The sequence below is a fragment of the Emiliania huxleyi genome (assembly GCF_000372725.1).
Source record: "Emiliania huxleyi CCMP1516 unplaced genomic scaffold EMIHUscaffold_4, whole genome shotgun sequence".
In the NCBI taxonomy this organism is placed as follows: domain Eukaryota; phylum Haptophyta; order Isochrysidales; family Noelaerhabdaceae; genus Emiliania; species Emiliania huxleyi.
This window is the reverse complement of record NW_005198966.1, coordinates 204,550-221,672: the sequence shown is the minus strand read 5'-3', so window position 1 is coordinate 221,672 and position 17,123 is coordinate 204,550. Positions and strand designations below refer to the sequence as shown.

General features: G+C 66.2%; 4 protein-coding genes across 4 annotated transcripts in view; 2 read left to right on the top strand and 2 right to left on the bottom strand.

The window, feature by feature from the left end:
• EMIHUDRAFT_195964 (hypothetical protein) overlaps window positions 1–639 on the bottom strand; it is a gene marked incomplete at both ends in the record, with an annotated part of 2,293 nt that extends 1,654 nt beyond the window's left edge. The window contains 2 exons of the mRNA XM_005770338.1: window positions 59–133; window positions 277–639. Coding sequence (XP_005770395.1) covers window positions 59–133; window positions 277–639 — 438 coding nt within the window. The remainder of the gene's footprint in view (window positions 1–58; window positions 134–276) is intronic.
• Window positions 640–864: 225 nt separating this feature from the next.
• On the bottom strand, window positions 865–1,923 carry EMIHUDRAFT_432233 (hypothetical protein). The gene has a single exon (XM_005770337.1). It carries the CDS (start codon window positions 1,758–1,760, stop codon window positions 1,008–1,010), a length of 753 nt encoding a protein of 250 aa, XP_005770394.1. The 5' UTR covers window positions 1,761–1,923; the 3' UTR covers window positions 865–1,007.
• Window positions 1,924–12,723: 10,800 nt separating this feature from the next.
• On the top strand, window positions 12,724–14,532 carry EMIHUDRAFT_195960 (hypothetical protein; the record flags this gene model as incomplete). Its single annotated transcript, XM_005770336.1, has 6 exons — window positions 12,724–12,821; window positions 13,436–13,496; window positions 13,725–13,849; window positions 14,063–14,219; window positions 14,290–14,352; window positions 14,434–14,532. The coding sequence occupies 6 exons, from the start codon at window positions 12,724–12,726 to the stop codon at window positions 14,530–14,532; spliced, it is 603 nt and encodes a 200-aa protein (XP_005770393.1).
• A 352-nt stretch (window positions 14,533–14,884) lies between these two features.
• On the top strand, window positions 14,885–16,790 carry EMIHUDRAFT_195959 (hypothetical protein; the record flags this gene model as incomplete). The annotated part of the gene is made up of 7 exons (XM_005770335.1): window positions 14,885–15,003; window positions 15,061–15,142; window positions 15,266–15,525; window positions 15,707–15,848; window positions 16,025–16,299; window positions 16,498–16,526; window positions 16,579–16,790. The coding sequence occupies 7 exons, from the start codon at window positions 14,885–14,887 to the stop codon at window positions 16,788–16,790; spliced, it is 1,119 nt and encodes a 372-aa protein (XP_005770392.1).
• Window positions 16,791–17,123: the final 333 nt, after the last annotated feature.

Here is a 17,123-nt window from a genome sequence, read left to right as displayed (position 1 = left end):
TTGTGTCCCGCGGCGCCTGGCGCAGCGCCTCGGTGTACTCGTCGTAGTACTCCTCGACGGCGCCCCCGAGGCCGGGGTCGGCGAGGGACAGCTGGTCGTGCTTGCTCAGCCGCGCCGTGGCCTCGTCCAGCGCCTATGTGGGAAGGAGCCGAGAAGGCCGTCCAGAAAGTTCGCTCTCAAGCGTCACAAAGCACAGATGCCACGCAGCTCCAGCGCCTGGCGCATGAGAGCCGGGGCGCTCACGCCGCGTCGGCCGCCGCGGCCGCACTCCGCCACCATCTGCTCCACCCTCGCGGAGTGCTCGGGGTGCTCGCGGAGGAAGGACTTCCGGCCCGCCCGCTGCAGCTCTCCGCCGGCCGCCTCGCGGTAGCGCACACTGAAGCCTGCTCCCGCCGGCTGCACGGCCTCGACGATGACGGAGCTCGCGCGCCGCAGCGGCCGGCTCTCCGTGCCGCTGATGTGCCTGCCGTGCACTGAAGAGAACAAACCAGACCGGCCAGAGCAGTCGGCAACGGCGGCCGCGGCAGAGGATGCACCGACCGGGAGCGGCGGTCGGGACACAGGCGGCGATCGAGCTGCGGGCGGAGGCGCGTGGTGTGGGCTCAAGGCGGCGAGGACGACGAGCGCGGGGACTATCATCGTTGGTGAGCCGAGAATGCGCGCGAGGCCAGGGGGCAAGTGGTGCCTCTTGATTTTGAGACACCCACCGGGCACTGTCGGCTTGAGGTGTGAACAGGCTAAGGTTTTTGCTGGCCTTCCCTGGGACCCCGTGTTGCATGTCACTGTCATCACTGTGCGATTTCGGGGCCCGGGGTTGTGCGTTTACGTGAACAGGCTATGTGAACAGGCATTCTTCGTTGCAAAAAGTTGCATTCTTCTTCACGTCTTTTCCCCCCTTCCTTTCGGTGACCGAAAATCGTGACACGACCGGAGCATACACCATACTCGCCAAAACAAGATGAAATAAGTTCTTGCTCGAGATCTTCTGCACAACCACATGTATACACTCACCCACCCGGCGCCTCCTCGCCGTCGTCCACGCGCAGGAGCTCCAGCACGAGCCTCCGCCGCTCAACCGATCCGAGCTCGGACGGCGCGCTGAACAGCGTCGGCGCTCCGTCGGCGCCGGTCGTCGGCACCTGCAGCTCCTCCTCGCTCTGCAGCCGCAGCCCGCTGCCGGCCAGCGAGCGCCGCCACGGCTCGTGCACGTAGTCCCACCGCTCCTCGTACGCGTGCAGCACCAGCGCGCCGCGCGGCGCCGCCAGCGCGAGCATCGCACCGCGCAGCGCCTCCTGCTCCGCCGCGTCGGGCGAGTACAGCACGTCCGCCGCGAGAATCAAGTCGCACCCCGACGGGGCGAGGGCGTGCGCCACCTCGGAGGCGTCCGCCCACGCCAGCGGCGCCGCCGCGACGTGGCAGCCCTCGAGCACGTGCGCGTTGCGCGCGGCGGTGGCGGCGAGCGCGGGCACCGCCGGCGGGAGGTCGGTCAGGAGGACTGACGAAGCGCCAGCGGCTGCCGCGGCAAGGCCGGCGACGCCCGTGCCCGATCCGAGCTCCACGACGTCAGGGCGGTCGGCGAGGAAGCGGCGTCGGCCTTCGGGCGAGAGGAGCAGGGCGGCCAGCGCGGCGCCCGCGCCCCAGACGTGCCCTGCGAGGCCGCGGCCGCCGTCGCAGTCAATCTCAATCGAGTCGGAGGAGGCGGCGGAGAGCGAGTACATGCCGTGGGTCTGAAACGCCTCGCCGGTGCGGAGGAGCCTCATTTCTTCGCGCGACGGAAATAAGAAGGCCGGCGTGCGCGCGCGCGCACGCGCGCGCACACTCAAGAGGACGCGCTCCGGGTTGACTGCCGTTCACCCCGCGGCGCTCACTCTGGCCGGGGAGCAGGCTGAGCAGCTCCGAGGTGGCGGGCAGCTCGAGGCCTTGCTTGCCGAAAAAGAATGTAGGTTCTTTATAGAACAGGAGAAAAGACGAGCACTTTTAAACACCCAGCTCTCTCTCACAGCACACAGGCGAAAGAAGCCGCGAGAACAAGGGACCGGCAGGTGGCGGCGTCGCAGGACGAGGCAGAAGAGAACAACGCGACAGAGGAGGAAGTGACAAGGGAGAGAACGACGAGGGTTGCTGCCCACCCTATGACCAAGATATTTTATAATTCTGTTGCGGGCGGGTGTTGGGGCGCTGGCCGCGCTGCCAGGGCGGATGCGGGATATGGGGGAACGGTCGCCAATGGCAATGCAGTCATCGCGCGGCGAGAGCGCCGGGCTTTCAAGTACAACTACAAGCTCCTCAAGCGGCACATGCACATGCACATGCTGAGAGGGAGCCAGAGGCCGTCGGCGGCCGCCGACGGCGACAGGGATCTCGGATCGCGATGAAAATTTCAACTTTATACACGCGCCGTCGCCGTCGGCCGGTCAGTGAGGTCAGAGGTGCGATCGTCGTGCGGGCCGAAGGCTTTTTCAAGTATTCAACCTCTTTTCCTTACGGCATCGTTCGTTTTGCGTGTCAGGTGACGACCCCCCCCCCCCCCCCTCCCCCCCCCAATACAATGTTTGATCTTGATAGACACAGGCGAAGATCATCATGATCACTCAATGCACTGCCTCCAAACAACTCCGAACTCGGCCCCACATCGCGGAAGCCCCTCACCCGCACGCCACCGCCGCGCTGCCTCCCAACCTGTTGATGAGCGCCCGCTTCGCCACGCGCACTCCTGTGGGGAAAGTTCCGGGAGGGTTCGTGGAAGGCGCCGAGCGTCCTGCTCGCGCGGCGGAGAGAGGAGTCGCGCCGTACGAGAAGCGAGACGACGGCCACATCGCCTCCAGCTCGGCCGCCGCCTGTGCATCGGGCCCCTCTTGTGGGAAGAAAGTGCGGCAGCGTGCGGGCGTCGGGCAAGTCTGTGGATGGATGGCTGTGAATGGAGGTGGAGTGCCCTGGAGGCTCGGCCTCATCTCGGCGAAACCTCGGTCAAATGACGGCTGCTGCATCTCGGCTGTAGCTCGACCCCAGCTCGGCTGCCTCTCGGCTGCCTCTCGGCTGCCTCTCGGCTGCCTCTCGGCTGCTTCTCGGCTGCCTCTCGGCTGCCTCTCGGCTGCATCTCGCCTGCAGCCGCAGCTCTCTTGACGCCATCAGGCGCAGCGACGCGCAGCGTTCGGCGGAGAGCGGCGCCGCGACGACCTGTTCACAGCGGTTGACTGTGAAGAGGAGGAGCGACCACCTCCGCTGGCGAGAGGAAAGGGCCGCGGCCATCTCGGGCACTCTCTCGGGCACTCTCGGGCACTCTCGGGCACTCTCGGGCAATCTCGGGTAATCTCGGGCACTCTCGGGCAATCTCGGGTAATCTCGGGCAATCTCGAATACTCTCGACCACGATCGCCGCCAGCGCCGCGCGGACAGCGCCTTCCTTGGTCAGCACAGGCTGCCGCTCGTTCGGGTCGACGAACCTGGTGGTTGGTTCTCCGCATCGATTATGTCGTCAAACCAACGGCTAAGTGTTCGCTCGCTCGGGCGACGAACCTGGTGGTTTGGTTGTATTCAAGGAGTCAGTCAGTAGCGATCCGGGGCCTTACCCGCTTGCTTCGGTCTCCAGTATCCCAAACGATCTCGGGCAATCTCGGGCAATCTCGGGCAATCTCGGGCAGTCTCGCGCAATCTCGCGCCTCTCCAGTATCCCCAGCGCCGCGTCGAAGCAACTGTCACCGTCGCACCGCTCCGCACCGCGCAGCAACACCAGCGAGGGAGCGCGGGCCGCCGTCGCCGCCGCCAAGTGCCTCTCCAGCCTCTGCTGGCAAGGGCCACCGTCGCCGGCGGCGGCGTCGGCGGCGGCGGCGGCGGCGGTGCAATCCTCGACGGTCATCTCGAGCACGCCTACAAAAAGAAATCGCGGTGCCGCCCGCACTTCTTGCCTTTGGCGCACTCGCCGTGGCCTCGCGCGCACCTCCCATATCTCCCCATATCTCCCCATATCTCGCCGTGGCCTCGCGCGCACCTCCCATATCTCCCATATCTCCCCTATCTCCCCTATCTCCCCATATCTCCTCATATCTCGCCGTGGCCTCGCGCGCACCTCCTCTCGAGGCGAGGCTCCGGAGGGAGCGAAGGAGCTGCGCCGCCGCGCCGCCTGCAGGACACGTCTCGGACATGTCATGGGCGTGTCCTGGACATGGCAGCAGCCGCACAGCCGCACCGCCGCCTTGCGGGTCGGAGAGCAGAACCAGCCTATTCACAGCAGAGAGGTGTGAAGAGACGCCGTTCACAGAGTCCGCAGTAGCGAGTCGGAGAGCAGAATCAGCCTGGAGGCCGCGAAGCTGCGAGGGTCGGCGGCGCCAGCGCGCCAGGCATCCGCCCAGTCCCGCACCTACGCGTGCATGCGCACGTGCTGAATTCATTTGGGGTGTGAACACGGTCTCGCGCAGAGCTCTCAGGGCACCGCGTGGACACGAGGGCTGCAGAGACAGCGGAGTACAGCGAAGTGCAGCGGAATACAGCGCATACGAATACGGTGCATACAGCTGAACGCAGCGGAGTGCGTGTCTTCTCGAGCGCTGGCTGGAAGACAAGAGCGCGTGTTTCGCTTCTAGGCTTTCTGACGGCGGCCGCCGACGCCGACCCTTCTCCAAGTAGTCTGCCAACCAACGCGCCGTCGAGAGGAGGCACCACCGCCGCCCCTCCTGGCCCTGCGGTGTGACTACACCAGCGTCAGGGTGTGGGGGTACGGAGGCGGCAGAGCACGAGATATGGGGAGATATGGGGAGATATGTGGGAGATGTGGGGAGATAGTGCCGCGTAGTCAGGCCGCCGAGCACAGCGAACACGGAAGACAGCGGAATGCTGTTGATTAGTCGGCACTGCAAGGATTGCCGCATCTCTAAAACTCCTCCTCCGCCGCCGCCGCCGCCGCCGCCGCCGCCGCCGCCGCCGCCGCCGCCGCCGCCGCCGCCGCCGCCGCCGCCGCCGCCGCCGCCGGCCCGATGGGCCAGGGCCATGGCGAGGGCCAGCAGGGCCAGGCCGGCAGTCCATGTCAGCTGAGGCGGCGACCCCGCCTACTCTCGCGGCCAATCTCGCCTGATCTCGCCAAATCTCGGCTGGCCTCGAGGTTTGGCCGCTATGCCCGCCCGCTCAAGGCCTCTCGCGGCTACCGCCGCCGCTCCCAGCGCGATGGCGGGGGCGAGCGGGACGAGCTGCGCGGCCAGCCTCGCCGCCAGCTGCGCCACGCCTGCTTCACACCCCGATGCTGTGAAAAGACTGCCCGCCTCTCGTCTCGCCTCGCTGCTTTCTCCAGCGGTAGTGCACCGGCGGCCGTCCGGCGAAGGGCTACGGCGACGGCAGCGGCAGCGCTGCGCAGCTGCGGCAGCGCCTGCTGTGCTGCGCCCGGCGAGACCGCCGCCGACGCGCCGCCGTCGGCGGCCGCAGCACACCCGACGAGGCAGCCGCAAATCAGCGCTCCAGCGAGGAGGGCGAGCAGCGAGCGGCGGAGGCACGGCCGCTTGGCGGTGGCGGAGGCGGACGTGCCGGCGGGTGGCGGAGCGGCCTCCCGAGCCGCCTCCACCGCCTCCGCCGAGGCAGGCGCGTCGGCAGCAGCGCGGACCTCCGGCGGCGGCGGAGACGCCGGCTGTCGGCCTGCCCTGGTGCGGACACGAGGCGCTGCGGGTGCCGACTTGGGACCGGCGGCAGCCGCAGCCGCCGCGTCCGCCGCCGCTTTGCTGCGACGCCGGGTGGTGACGCCCGACGACGACGCGGGAGACTTGTTACCGCTCTTGCGCGGAGGCATGGTGCCGTTGTTCGCGGCCAGAAACAAATGTGTTTGACAGCCAGAAAAGAATTTCACAACAAAAGGCTCACCCTTTCACGATCCAGAAAAGAATTTGACATCGCAGAAATGTGGTCCTTGCGCGAGGAATGCTCGATAAACTCGAGGGACCAAAATACGCGGAGAGGAGAGCGGAGTTACGCAGAAAGGCGAGAGAAGCAGCGAGAGCAAGAGATCGGCAGACGACAGCGGCGTCTCAGAACGAGGCCGAGGAGAGCGATGAGTCAGGGGAAGACACAGCAGGAGAGAGAACGACGAGAGTGGGAAGAACGCGAGGTGGCATGAAGGTCGCTGCGAGAATTGGTGAGAAACTGCGGAGAGAGATAGGAAGTGGCTTGTCACTACCTGCACTTTGTGCAAGACATCAAGTTCTGACCCTCAACAGCTCCTATATTAGGGCTATGCAGCTGACTCGACTCCAGTGGACAGGAGTAAGAGAGAGAGGGAGAGGGAGTCGCGATTAGTACCCCCGCTCCCTCGGTCTGAGCGCAATGGCGCAGCGGATGGCCCGCGCAGGGTAGAGTTGGGCCGCTATACGCCGTGGGCAGCCGGTGCGGGAGAGAGGTCCTCACAAACACAGAGGTCCTCACCAGACAGAGGTCCTCATAGTCCTCGTGTGCGTGAGGACCTCTCTCTTGTCGTGAGGACCTCTTCTCCTTCACCATTGTGTGTATTTGCCCTGACCTCCCAGCCACTACAGACAGTGCTCAATCTAAGGGTAGACTGAGAGGTAGACGTGGCTCCTGCAGCCACGCTAAAGCTCCTCGACTTCTCGGCCTTTGACCTCGGTCAGAGTATCTCGCTCCTCGGGATGTGCAGACTATACTGATATGCGAAGTAAGTGATGGATTGTAACTGTGCGAGGCTGGCCTGAGAGAATTCTCGTAGAGCTCTACCTAGGTACCTTCTCCTGGGAAAGTTATTTAGGAGCACCCCGGTTTCGGACATCGGCGAACGATTGGACGGTGCCTCAACTGAGCCAAATGGAGCCCTGTGATGTGGGACCTCACTCCCAGAAGCTTGGAGCTTCAGGCCGCGACCACGTGGCTAGGTGGACACTAAAGTGCCATTTTGGCGCCAAATCTTGGCGGGAATGACACGGTGCTTGGCGGGAGTGTGGTGTGGCTGCGCTGCTCGACAGCGTTGCTGTTGAGCGCCAGCTGCTGCTCCCTTCAGCCAGACGGCCGGGCCTGCGCAGCACGACCGCTGGCCTTCCTCCTGCACCACAGGAGCGCGCCAAGGCGCGCGTCTGGGCAAGCAGTGCGCCTCATCGCGATGCGAGAGTCGACGCTGTGACGCCGCCGCTCGCCGGCTAGAATGACAGTGGCAGCATTCGAGTACGCGTCGAGCTGTGCGTACCAGCACTCGTATGCGAGCTAATTGTGTCCCTGAGCTGCTGTGGGGTGCGTGGGCTCAGCTGCGGAGCACGTACTGGGCGGCGGTAGGGGGGTGGTCCTAAATAACTTTCCCCAGAGAAGGTAGAGCCGTACATCGTTAAGGTTCTGGACCTCTCCAACTCCATCCCTTCGATTGCTGTGCCATTCCTTCATCTAGTTCAAAAACAAACGAGCGCTTGCACAATATCCTGACAAAATCCACATACAGCTATCATACAGGCTTAGCAAAAGAAGGCTTTAACATGACGTTACAACGTCGATATCAACACGGCCGTCGCACAACACAAAACGTCAAGTTCTGACCCTCCAGTGTCGATATTAACAGCTCCTTATTTAAATAGGGGGCTATGCAGCTTACTCGACTCCAGTGGCCGGAGGGTGGACGGTTCTATGGAGGAGCAAGAGAGAGAGGGAGGGAGTCGCGATTGGTACCCCCGCTCGGTCTGAGCGCAAAGGCGCGGCGGATGAAGCAGGATGGTTGGGCCGCTACGCCGTGGGGAGTCGGCGGGAGAGAGGTCCTCACAAACACAGTCAGAGGTCCTGCTCATCCGACAGAGGTCCTCATCCGACAGAGGTCCTCAGTATGCGTGAGGACCTCTCTCTCGATGTGAGGACGCACCATATTTTGTCGAGCTTGAGGCCGAGCTCATCCTCGCGATGGGGGTGCAATACCTTTTTTTAGGGAGAGGAGCCTCTCGTTCATTTGCGGTTTAGTCGTGAGGACCTCACATGGAGGTCTGTGTGCAGCTGCAGCGGTTAGAATGAGATACGAAGTAAGTGTTGAACTAGAGAAAGCACATGTAATTGTGTGCAGGAGATCCGGCCGGCTTGAGGTAGGTCCTCCTTTTCTGTTCAGCTTTGTGTCCTTCTTCGTTTGGTGGCGGTAGAAGTTAATTTTTCTTTTTCTGTTGACGGTCGTTGCCTCGCCGCCCTCGGTCGCGGCCGCAAGTCGCGTAGGCTTTAACACGATGTTACAACTCGTTAACGTGCAAACGGCGGAGCGCTCGCACAACACAAGAACTTGGCGGTATAACTATAAGGAGCTATGCAGCTGACTCGACTCCAGTAGCTGGGGTGGACGGAGTTCTATGGAGGAGCAAGAGAGAGAGAGGGAGGGAGTCGCGATTGGTACCCCCGCTCGGTCTGAGCGCAAAAGGGCAGCGGATGGAGCAGGATGGTTGGGCCGCTACGCCGTGGGGAGTCGGCGGGAGAGAGGTCCTCACAAACACAGAGGTCCTCATCAGACACGAGGGGTCCTCGTAGACGAGGTCCTCAGTATTCGTGAGGACCTCTCTCGTGTCTTCAACTTGGATGCGAGGATGACCATATTTTGTCGAGCTTGAAGCCGAGGTCATCCTCGCGATGGGGTGCGATACCTTTTTTAGGAGAGAGAGCCTCTCTTCATTCGCGGTTTAGTCGGGGGACCTCTTCTGTGTTTTGAGGTCTGCGCAGCTGCAGCGGTTACAATGAGAAAGGAAACACGAAGTAAGTGCTCGATTAGAGAAATTGCATGAAAAAGAACGATCCGAGATGCTCGGTTTTTGGAAGCCCTTGGGCCTCGCCACAAGTCTCTCTGGCTCTGCGTTCGGCCCCGGGCGTCGCGCCGTGGCAGCGCCAGCAGGTGGGCTCCAGCGCCGCCCCGCGCACGCGCACGCGCGGCGGCGACGCCTCCGCACCACTCCTGCCGCCGCCCGGCCGAGCGAGGAGCGCGAGAACGAAGACAAAAATAATTTTTTTCTGGGGCCCCCCTGCTGGTTGATCGCTTGCCTCTCGCCGGTGCACTCAATGCCGAAGCGCGACCGCGAGCAGAACGATCCGTGGGGTGTTCTCGTGCCTCACAACCCGCTGTGCGGAGCTCCCGTCCCGCTCTGCAGTCCGACGGTAGTCATCGGCCGCGAGGGTGATGTCACTGCGCCGTGCAATCCGCATCTCTCGAGGCAGCACATCCGGCTCGAGCGAGACGCGGCCGGCGCCGTCTACGCCACGCACCTCTCGGCGACGAATCGGACCTACCTCAACGGCCGCCAACTAGCGCGCGACGTTGCGGTCCGTGTTGAGCCAGACCAGGGCAACGCACCGTTTTCTCTTCCCGGTGAGGCGGCGGACGCGCCGCTGCTGTTTGCGTCCTGGCGGAACGCGGAGGAGGCGCGCGCGGCGCTGGCGGACGAGCACGTCCGCGGGTGGTGCGGTTGGACTCTCCGCTTCGACGACAGCGGCCAGGAGACGCGCGGAGGTGGCTCTGCCGCCGCCGCCGCCAAGAAGATGGCATGACGACCCTCTTCCACAACCGACGGCGGCGTCTTCATTTTAAAGGGCTTGCTTGATAATTCATAGGCGTGGCTGGTGCCTCTCCCCGCCGACGGCGGTCGCGCTGCGGCCGCTGCCGAGCCGGCGGGAGGCGCAGAGGCGGAGGCCGAGCCCAAACAGCAGATTGCCAGCCGTGCGCCGCCGCCAGCACAGCCGCCGCCACCGCAGCCGCCGCCGCCGCCGCAGCGGCAGCCGCCGCCACTGCAGACGCAGCCGCCGCCGCCGCCGCCGCCGCTGTCGCGGCTGCAAGTGCTCGTGGTGCGCACAGCGGTGCCGGCGGGGAGGGGAGATGCCGACTGGTACGGCGCACAGAGCGGGCTCTGGGGCTTCCCCAAGGGACACCTCGAGGCGAGAGGAGCAGAGATGCGCCGAGAGGAGGCCGAGATGCGCCGAGATGCGCCGAGATGCGCCGAGTTGCGCCGAGATGAGCCGAGAGGAGGCCGAGATGAGCCGAGAGGCGCCGAGAGGCGCCGAGAGGCGCCGAGAGGCAGCCGAGAGTTGCCGAGAGTTGCCGAGATTTGCCGAAGGGCACATCCATGCGAGGGGGGGCGCGGCGAGCTGGCCAATCTCGGCCAATCTGGGCGCTGATCTCGGCCAATCTCGGCCAGCAGGCGAGCGACGGCAGCGAGCTGGCGGCGGCTGTACGCGAGTTTGCCGAGGAGACGGGGAGTCGGTGTGCCGTGCCCTGAGATCCGCGCCTTCTTGTACGCGTCCGAGTGTTTCGTGTCTTAGGAGACCGGGCTGAGCGTGCCGCCCGCCTCGCTGGAGGGGTGTGTGGACTTGGGCGTCGGCATGTGCAACAGCAGCGGCGCAAAGACACTTCGCGCCTTCGCGGCGGAGGCATGGGAGGGGCTCGCCGAGGCGAGCGGCGGAGGACGCTCTTTAGCGCGCGCGCGGCCGGGTGTGCCGGGGGGGCGTGATCGAGTGGTGAGCGGGAGCCTCTCTTCACAGCTCTGGGGTGTGAACAGGCGAGCCGCAGGAGGTCGACCTGATCGAGTGGTGAGCGGGAGCCTCTCCTCACAGCTCTGGGGTGTGAACAGGCGAGCCGCAGGAGGTCGACCTGATGGAGTGGTGGGGCGGCGGCGAGGGCTGTGGCCCGAGTGAGGTGAACTCGACGGACCGAGGCGTTCGCATCTATGAACCAGGTGGCCGGCGGCGAGGGCGGTGGCGCCTCCGTGGCGGAAGGGCGACGCGGTGCAGCGGTGCTCCGGTGGCGCCAGGCCCCGCATCGGCGTCCGCCCGCCCAAGCCACCCCGCCGCCTTTGACTGACTAATGGAAGGAGTAATCAAACACTGCATCAGGCATCCGCCCGCCCAAGCCAACCCGCCGCCGTTGACAGTCTGCTGACCATTACACACTTCATCAGGCATCCGCCCGCCCAAGCCAACCCGCCGCCGTTGACTGACTAATGGAAGGAGTAATCAAACACTTCATCAGGCATCCACCCGCCCAAGCCAACCCGCCGCCGTTGACAGTCTAATGACCATTAAACATTTCATCAGGCATCCACCCGCCTAAAAGTCGGTTCGTCAAGCTGCTCGCCCGCCGGCTGCTGCAGCAGGGGCGCGCCGCCGCGGACGCGGACGCCGAGGAAGGAGGAGGCGAGTGGTGGCGGATGGAGGAGGGGGCGGCGGCGGCGGTGAGGAGCGGGCGGGGTGCATCTCGCTGCTCGGTCCATCGCTCTCATTGATCGAGCGAGTGCGTAGGCGGAGAGCAGAGGCCGGGAGCATTCTTGCGGGCTGCTCGTGTACCGGTTCGAGCCGGCGGCCGGGGCAGAGCAGCAGCAGCCGCCGCCGCCGCAGCAACCACTGCAGCAGCAGCCGTTGCAGCAGCAGCAGCCGCCGCAGCCGCAGCCGCAACAGCAACAGCCGCAGCTAGGTGGCAGCAGCGGAGGAGGCAGCCGTCTGGCGGCTGCGGCGGAGGAAGCGGCAGGGGAAGCGGCGGAGGCGGAGGGTGCTGCCGCGGCGGCTGTTGCCTCGGAGGCACCGTCGGCGGCGGCCAGGGCCTTAGTGGTGTGCCCCACGGCCGGCGGCGGCGGCGGCGGCCCGGAGGCGCGACACGGCGCCTGCTCCCCAGCGCACCACTTTGACTCTTTGGCACGCATGTTTCTTTTCTCATTCATAGGCGCGACACGGCGCCTGCTCCCCAGCGCACCACGGAGACCCTCTTCACAGCAGTCTCTTGTGTTTCGTTTTCTTAGGGCCTCGCTTCCCCGCCGTCTCAGAGCCGCAGCGGCGGCGCTTTGGTGCCCTGCTACCACGGCTGCGCCGGCGCCTCCTCCGCTAACGACGGCGGCGGTGGTGGCGGTGGCGGCAGGGGTGACGGCGGCGGCTGCGGCGGGGGCTGCGGCGGGGGTTGTGGCGGGGGCGAGGCTTCGTCGGCGAGGGCGGCGCATGCTTTCGTGTGGGACGGCGTGCTGCGGCGCGAGCTGGAGGAGGCGGCAGTCCGCGGCGCTGCTGTGCGGGACAAGGCGCAGCGAGAGTTAGTGGTGGAGTAGCTGACGCAGCTACGAGTGTTGAGGAGGGTTCCTCATGGAGGGTGAATAGGGCATTTAGCCAATAGTTACTTGTCTGTTGACGGTTGCGGGACAAGGCGCAGCTCGCTCGAATCGCCGCCGAGAACGGCCGACTCGTCGAGGCGGTTGGGGAAAAAACACGTGACGCCCTCCACCGAGGAAAAGAAGGCTGTGAACAGGCCGGCTCGTCGAGGCGGGGCGGTACACCGACGCCGCCGGCCAGGAGCACAGCTTGGCGCTGCCGCGAGGCGCCGTCAACCGCGCGATCGCCGCGCCCGCAAGCGCAGGGCGGACTTGCCGCCGCCGCATGATGAAACGGCCCGTGAGGAGGCGCTGTTCACACCTCGAGCTGTGAACAGGCGGCCGCTCCCGCCGCGGCACGGCTCGACGAGAGTGTGCGTGGCTCGCGTGGACACGGCGACGGCGCTGCGGCTGATGACTGCGCGGGTCGGGGCGGGGCGCGTCGCCGCGCTCAACTTTGCGAATGCAGCAGAGGGGCGGAGGGAGGCTGGCTCGTGAGAGAGGGAGTGGGAGTGGCGAGTCGCGCGGTCTCATAGGCGCACCACGCCGGCGGAGGCTACCTGACGGGCGCGCGCGCGCAGGAGGAGGACTTGTGCCGGTACCGAACCTACTTGGTTCATTGTTGATTCGTTCGTTCACCGTTAGTTCGTAGGAGGAGGACTTGTGCCGGCTGATGCCGCGGCTGCACTCGTCGCTGCTGCGGCTGCGATACCCGATGGGGGAGCGTGTCGCCTTCTACACGCAGACGTTGCTCTGCCGCTCTGCCGGATCGTACGCGCTCGAGCACCCGATCTAGAAGCAAGCAGTGTACGTAGTCTTGTAGTCCAGCCCGCGCTCTTGAGGACACGCCCTCTGCTGTGCCCGCTCCCCACCTCTCAGCGGTATTCACTGTATTTGCAGCCCTCGTACTTACGCGGTGCTGTGGAGACTCTGCACAAGACCGTCCTCCCGCCCTCCTGTCGGCGTATGCACCGCGCAGGCGGCCCCCACCCCGCCATATCTCCCCACATCTCCCCACATCACCCCATCTCTCCCCACATCACCCCACCTCTCCCCACCCCTCCCCACCCCTCCCCACACCTCCCCACCTCTCCCCACCTCTCCCCACCTCTCCCCACCTCTCCCTACCTCTCCCCACACCTCCCCACCTCTCCCGCGCAGGCACCCGCCCCTCCTCGTCGACGTCGTCTCTGCGGCGATGCCAAACCTCCGCGGCGGGCGAGGCCGCTCGAGTCTGGTCGCGGGCTCGGAGGCGTGGGAGGCGACGGTGCGCGCGCGGCTGCGGGCCGTGCTGCACGCGGCGAGAGAGCAGAGGAGCGGACGGCCTCGAGCTCGGAGAGGAACTGAGGGGCAGTCTCAATTCAGATTGTAATCAACTAACGTAGGTGCGATGGCCTCGTGCTCGGCGCCTTTGGTTGCGGCGCGTTTGGCAACCCGCCCGACAAGGTGGCGCCGCCCTGCTCTCTGCTGTTGAAAGATCGTAGGGACGCAGTTTGGTCGCAGGGCGCTCGGGTCGCCCCGGAGCGGCTCCGCGCGGGGAGGTGGGTGGAGGGCGGACCGCCATCGGGTAGGCCACCCCTTAGACTCTCTCCCTGACACCTCGCCCCCTCCCCCCCTTCGCCGCGGTGCGCGGTGTGTGAGCGATCTCTCTTTTCACCTCCAGCCGTGAACAAGGTGGCGCCCCTCTTCGCCGCGGCGCTCGCCTCGGGCGAGTTCCGCGGCGCGTTCGCGCAGGTTGCCTTTGCCATCCTCGAGCCGAAGGGGTCGGATGCGGGCAATGTGGCCGCCTTTGAGCGCGCGTGTGGGCCGGGGCAGGGAGGGCTCTGCGCCATCGCCGCGCCTCCGCCCGCCGCGCACTCAGCCGCGGCAGCGGGGCGGGCGGAGAGGCGGGCGCAGCCGCGGGGGGGGGAGCGGACGGGGGCGGGGGTGGGGGGGGCGGAGGCGGAGGCGGAGGCGGAGGCGGAGGCGGAGGCGGAGGAGGCGGAGTGGTGCTCAGAGGAGCCGCGCACGAGGCAGACCATCTTCCGCGGCGTGCGGCTCCTCGTGGCGACGCGGCTGCGCAAGCAGGTGCAGGAGGAGGTGGTGCGGCGCGGCGGCGGGGCGGTGGTGGGCGGAGTGCACGAGGCGATCGCACGCTGCACTCGAGTCGACCCGCCGCCGTTGACCGAAGTAGCTGGAGATGGGTTAATCAACTGATTAGGCGACGCACGTTTCCCTCGAGTCGACCCGCCGCGCTAAGGATCTGGTCTTCCTGGCCACCCTGCCGAAGGACAAGTGGCCGCGGCTCGTCACGCAGGAGCGGGTCCCACACCTCCCCACACCTCCCCATATCTCCCCATATCTCCCCACATCTCCCCATATCTCCCCACATCTCGTCGCGCAGGAGTGGGTCGGGCAGTGCTCCAAGATCCTCTCTGCCGACGGGGCGAGGACGGACGTGCTGCGCAAGCACCACCACCACGACCCGCGTGGCGCCGCCTAAAAGGAAGCCGTGCCGGACCCTTTCTTTGTTCCCTAGGCACCAGCACCCCGACGCCATGGCGCTAGCCCGCGAGCCCGACTCCCCCGCCTCTTCGGCCGGCGGGTCCCAGCCCCAGCCAGGAGGGAGGGGCGGCGGCGGCGGCGGCGGCGGCGGCGGCGGCATCGGCGGCAGGAGGGGGGGCGGGGGCGGAGGAGGAGGTGGTGGAGGAGGAGGAGGCTCGTCGGCCGCAGCTGCGGCTGCCCCACCCGCCGCCGCCGCCGGGGATGGCGCGACCTCCTCCGGTCCTCCTCGCTGGGGCGTCTGCCAGCCCTTTGCCGCCGACGTGGTGGGTGGCGACGCCCTCCTCGGCGGAATGCGCGTGCGCGTCGCCACAGACGCGCACCCGGTCTGGGGGGGCGCGCTGGGCGTGGCCGCCGAGGACGGCGCGGCCGACGGCAGCTTCAAGGCGTTGCGGAGGCCGGCAGCGGCTCTGTGAGTGTGAACGGCGTCTCTTCACACCTGCAGCTGTGAACAGGTGCATCTCGACAGCGGCTCGTGCGTCGTCGTCGCAGCCGCATCGCTCGAGCCCGCAGCCTCGCGCCCCATCCCTCGCCGCGTGCCCGACGCGAAGGTGTGCTCACTGAGAGTCCCCCCAGAGTACCCCAGAGTACCCGAGAGTACCCGAGAGTACCCGAGATCGCCCGAGATGACTCGAGAACCCCCGAGATTACTCGAGATTGCTCGAGGTCGCTAGGAGAGCTCGTGGAAGAACGCGGGCCCGCAGGAGCGCGGCGGCGGAGACGTCTTTGCCGAGGCGGCCAAGGATGCGTGGAGGGGGTACTGGAAGCCGGAGCGGCGGGATATCGACCTGCAGGGGTACGTCGCGATGGAAAAGTACGACGGCATCCGCGCCATGTGGGAGCCAGACATCGGCGGCGAGTGCGGCTTCCGCACCAAGGGCGGCGTGCGCACGTGGAAGTGCAGCAACGCGGAGATGCGAGACGCGCTGCTCGGGTGCGGCTTGCGGCTCGACGGCGAGCTGTGAACGGCGTCTCTTCACACCTGCAGCTGTGAACAGGTGCGGCTTGCGGCTCGACGGCGAGCTGTGGGCGGGGCGAGGGCGGTGAGACGAGGGGGGTGGGCACCCGTGCCGATGGTGTGAACGGCGTCTCTTCACACCTTCCGCTGTGAACAGGTGGGACGAGTGCGGCGCCTTCATGCGGGGCCACTGGGAGAGCATCGCCTTCAAGGTCTTCGACGCGCCCTCTGCCGCCGGCGGGCTGCTGGAGCGGCTCGATGCGGCGCGGCGCGCGCTTGCCGGCTTCCCGACGGCGCGCGTGCAGGCGGGGGCTTTGGAGATCGCCTCGAGATCGCCCCGAGATTGCCGGAGATTGCCCGGAGATGCACCCGGAGACCAGCCGAACATCGCCCGATCACCCGAGGTCGAGATCGTTCGGAGATCGCCCGAGGTCAGCCGGAGATTGCCCGAGATTTTCCGGCGGCGCGCGTGTAGGTGGTCTCGGCGGTGCCGTGCGAGGATGCGGCGGCGGTGGGGAGGCTGCTGACGCGCGCAGAGGCTCTCGGCGGCGAGGGCCTAATCCTGCGGGACTCGAGGCTGGGATTGCCGGCCCATTGCTGCTTGCGGGCGTTTTGTTTTACTGCGCGTGTTTCTTTGTTTAGGCCGAGCTTCCGGCCCGGCAGGCAGGAGGGGCTGCTCAAGGTGAAGCGGTTCTACTCGGGCGTGTGCAAGGTGATCGGACAGGCGCGAGGGCAGATGCCTGAGGCATGGTGCGCGACATCTATGGGACCTTAGTTATTGCTGTCGGTGAGCCCAGGTGCCGGGCAAGGACAGCGTCGTCGTCTCGACCGTCGAATACGGCTCGCTCTTCGACGCCGCTAACCCAGGGGCTGCTGTGAACAGCGTCTCTTCACACACGTCCAGCTGCGAACAGGCTCGCTCTTCGACATCTCGGCCCACAGCCGCAGGCTGCCGACCGGCACCACCCTGACTACGAGTACCCCGTCACACTGTTGCCTCTTGTTCGCCTGCGCAGCTTTCTCTTCTAGGCACCATCCTGACCTACGAGTACCCCGGCCTCAACAACTGCGGGATGCCTCGCTTCGCGGGCAAGATTAAGCGCGTGCACGAGGCGGGCTGCGCCTGCGAGGCGTGCGCGCTGGACAGGCGGGGCGGCTGGCCGGCGTGGGACGGGCTGGCGAGCAAGACGCCCATTGAGTGGTACGCAGCAGAAACGGGAGGCTACGTGTTCACGGGGTGAGGCCGGCCGACAGCGTGCCCGTGGAGTGGGTTATGACGCAACCGATCGTCCACCTAGCTGCCCAGCTCGGGACGCACCGCCCCCGCCAGTGACGCGCAAAGTGACCGTCCATGAACAATGTAAACCACAATTGTGAGCGGCGGCCCAAGTAGAAGTACACACTGACACCAGCGAGGGAGGGCGGGACAATCGAGGGGGCCCGAAGCCCCGAACCAAGCGGATCGACCCTGTCCCAGTGCAACTCAGTGCAACACAGCGTCTTCAAAAAATGATGACCGTCTTCTCAACGAAACAATTCTAAGGCGCCCTGACCCCTGTCAGCTGTCCACAGCA

Excerpts from the sequence above, each read along its gene's own strand:
- EMIHUDRAFT_432233 (XM_005770337.1), bottom strand. The coding sequence starts at position 1,760 with ATGAGGCTCCTCCGCACCGGCGAGGCGTTTCAGACCCACGGCATGTAC.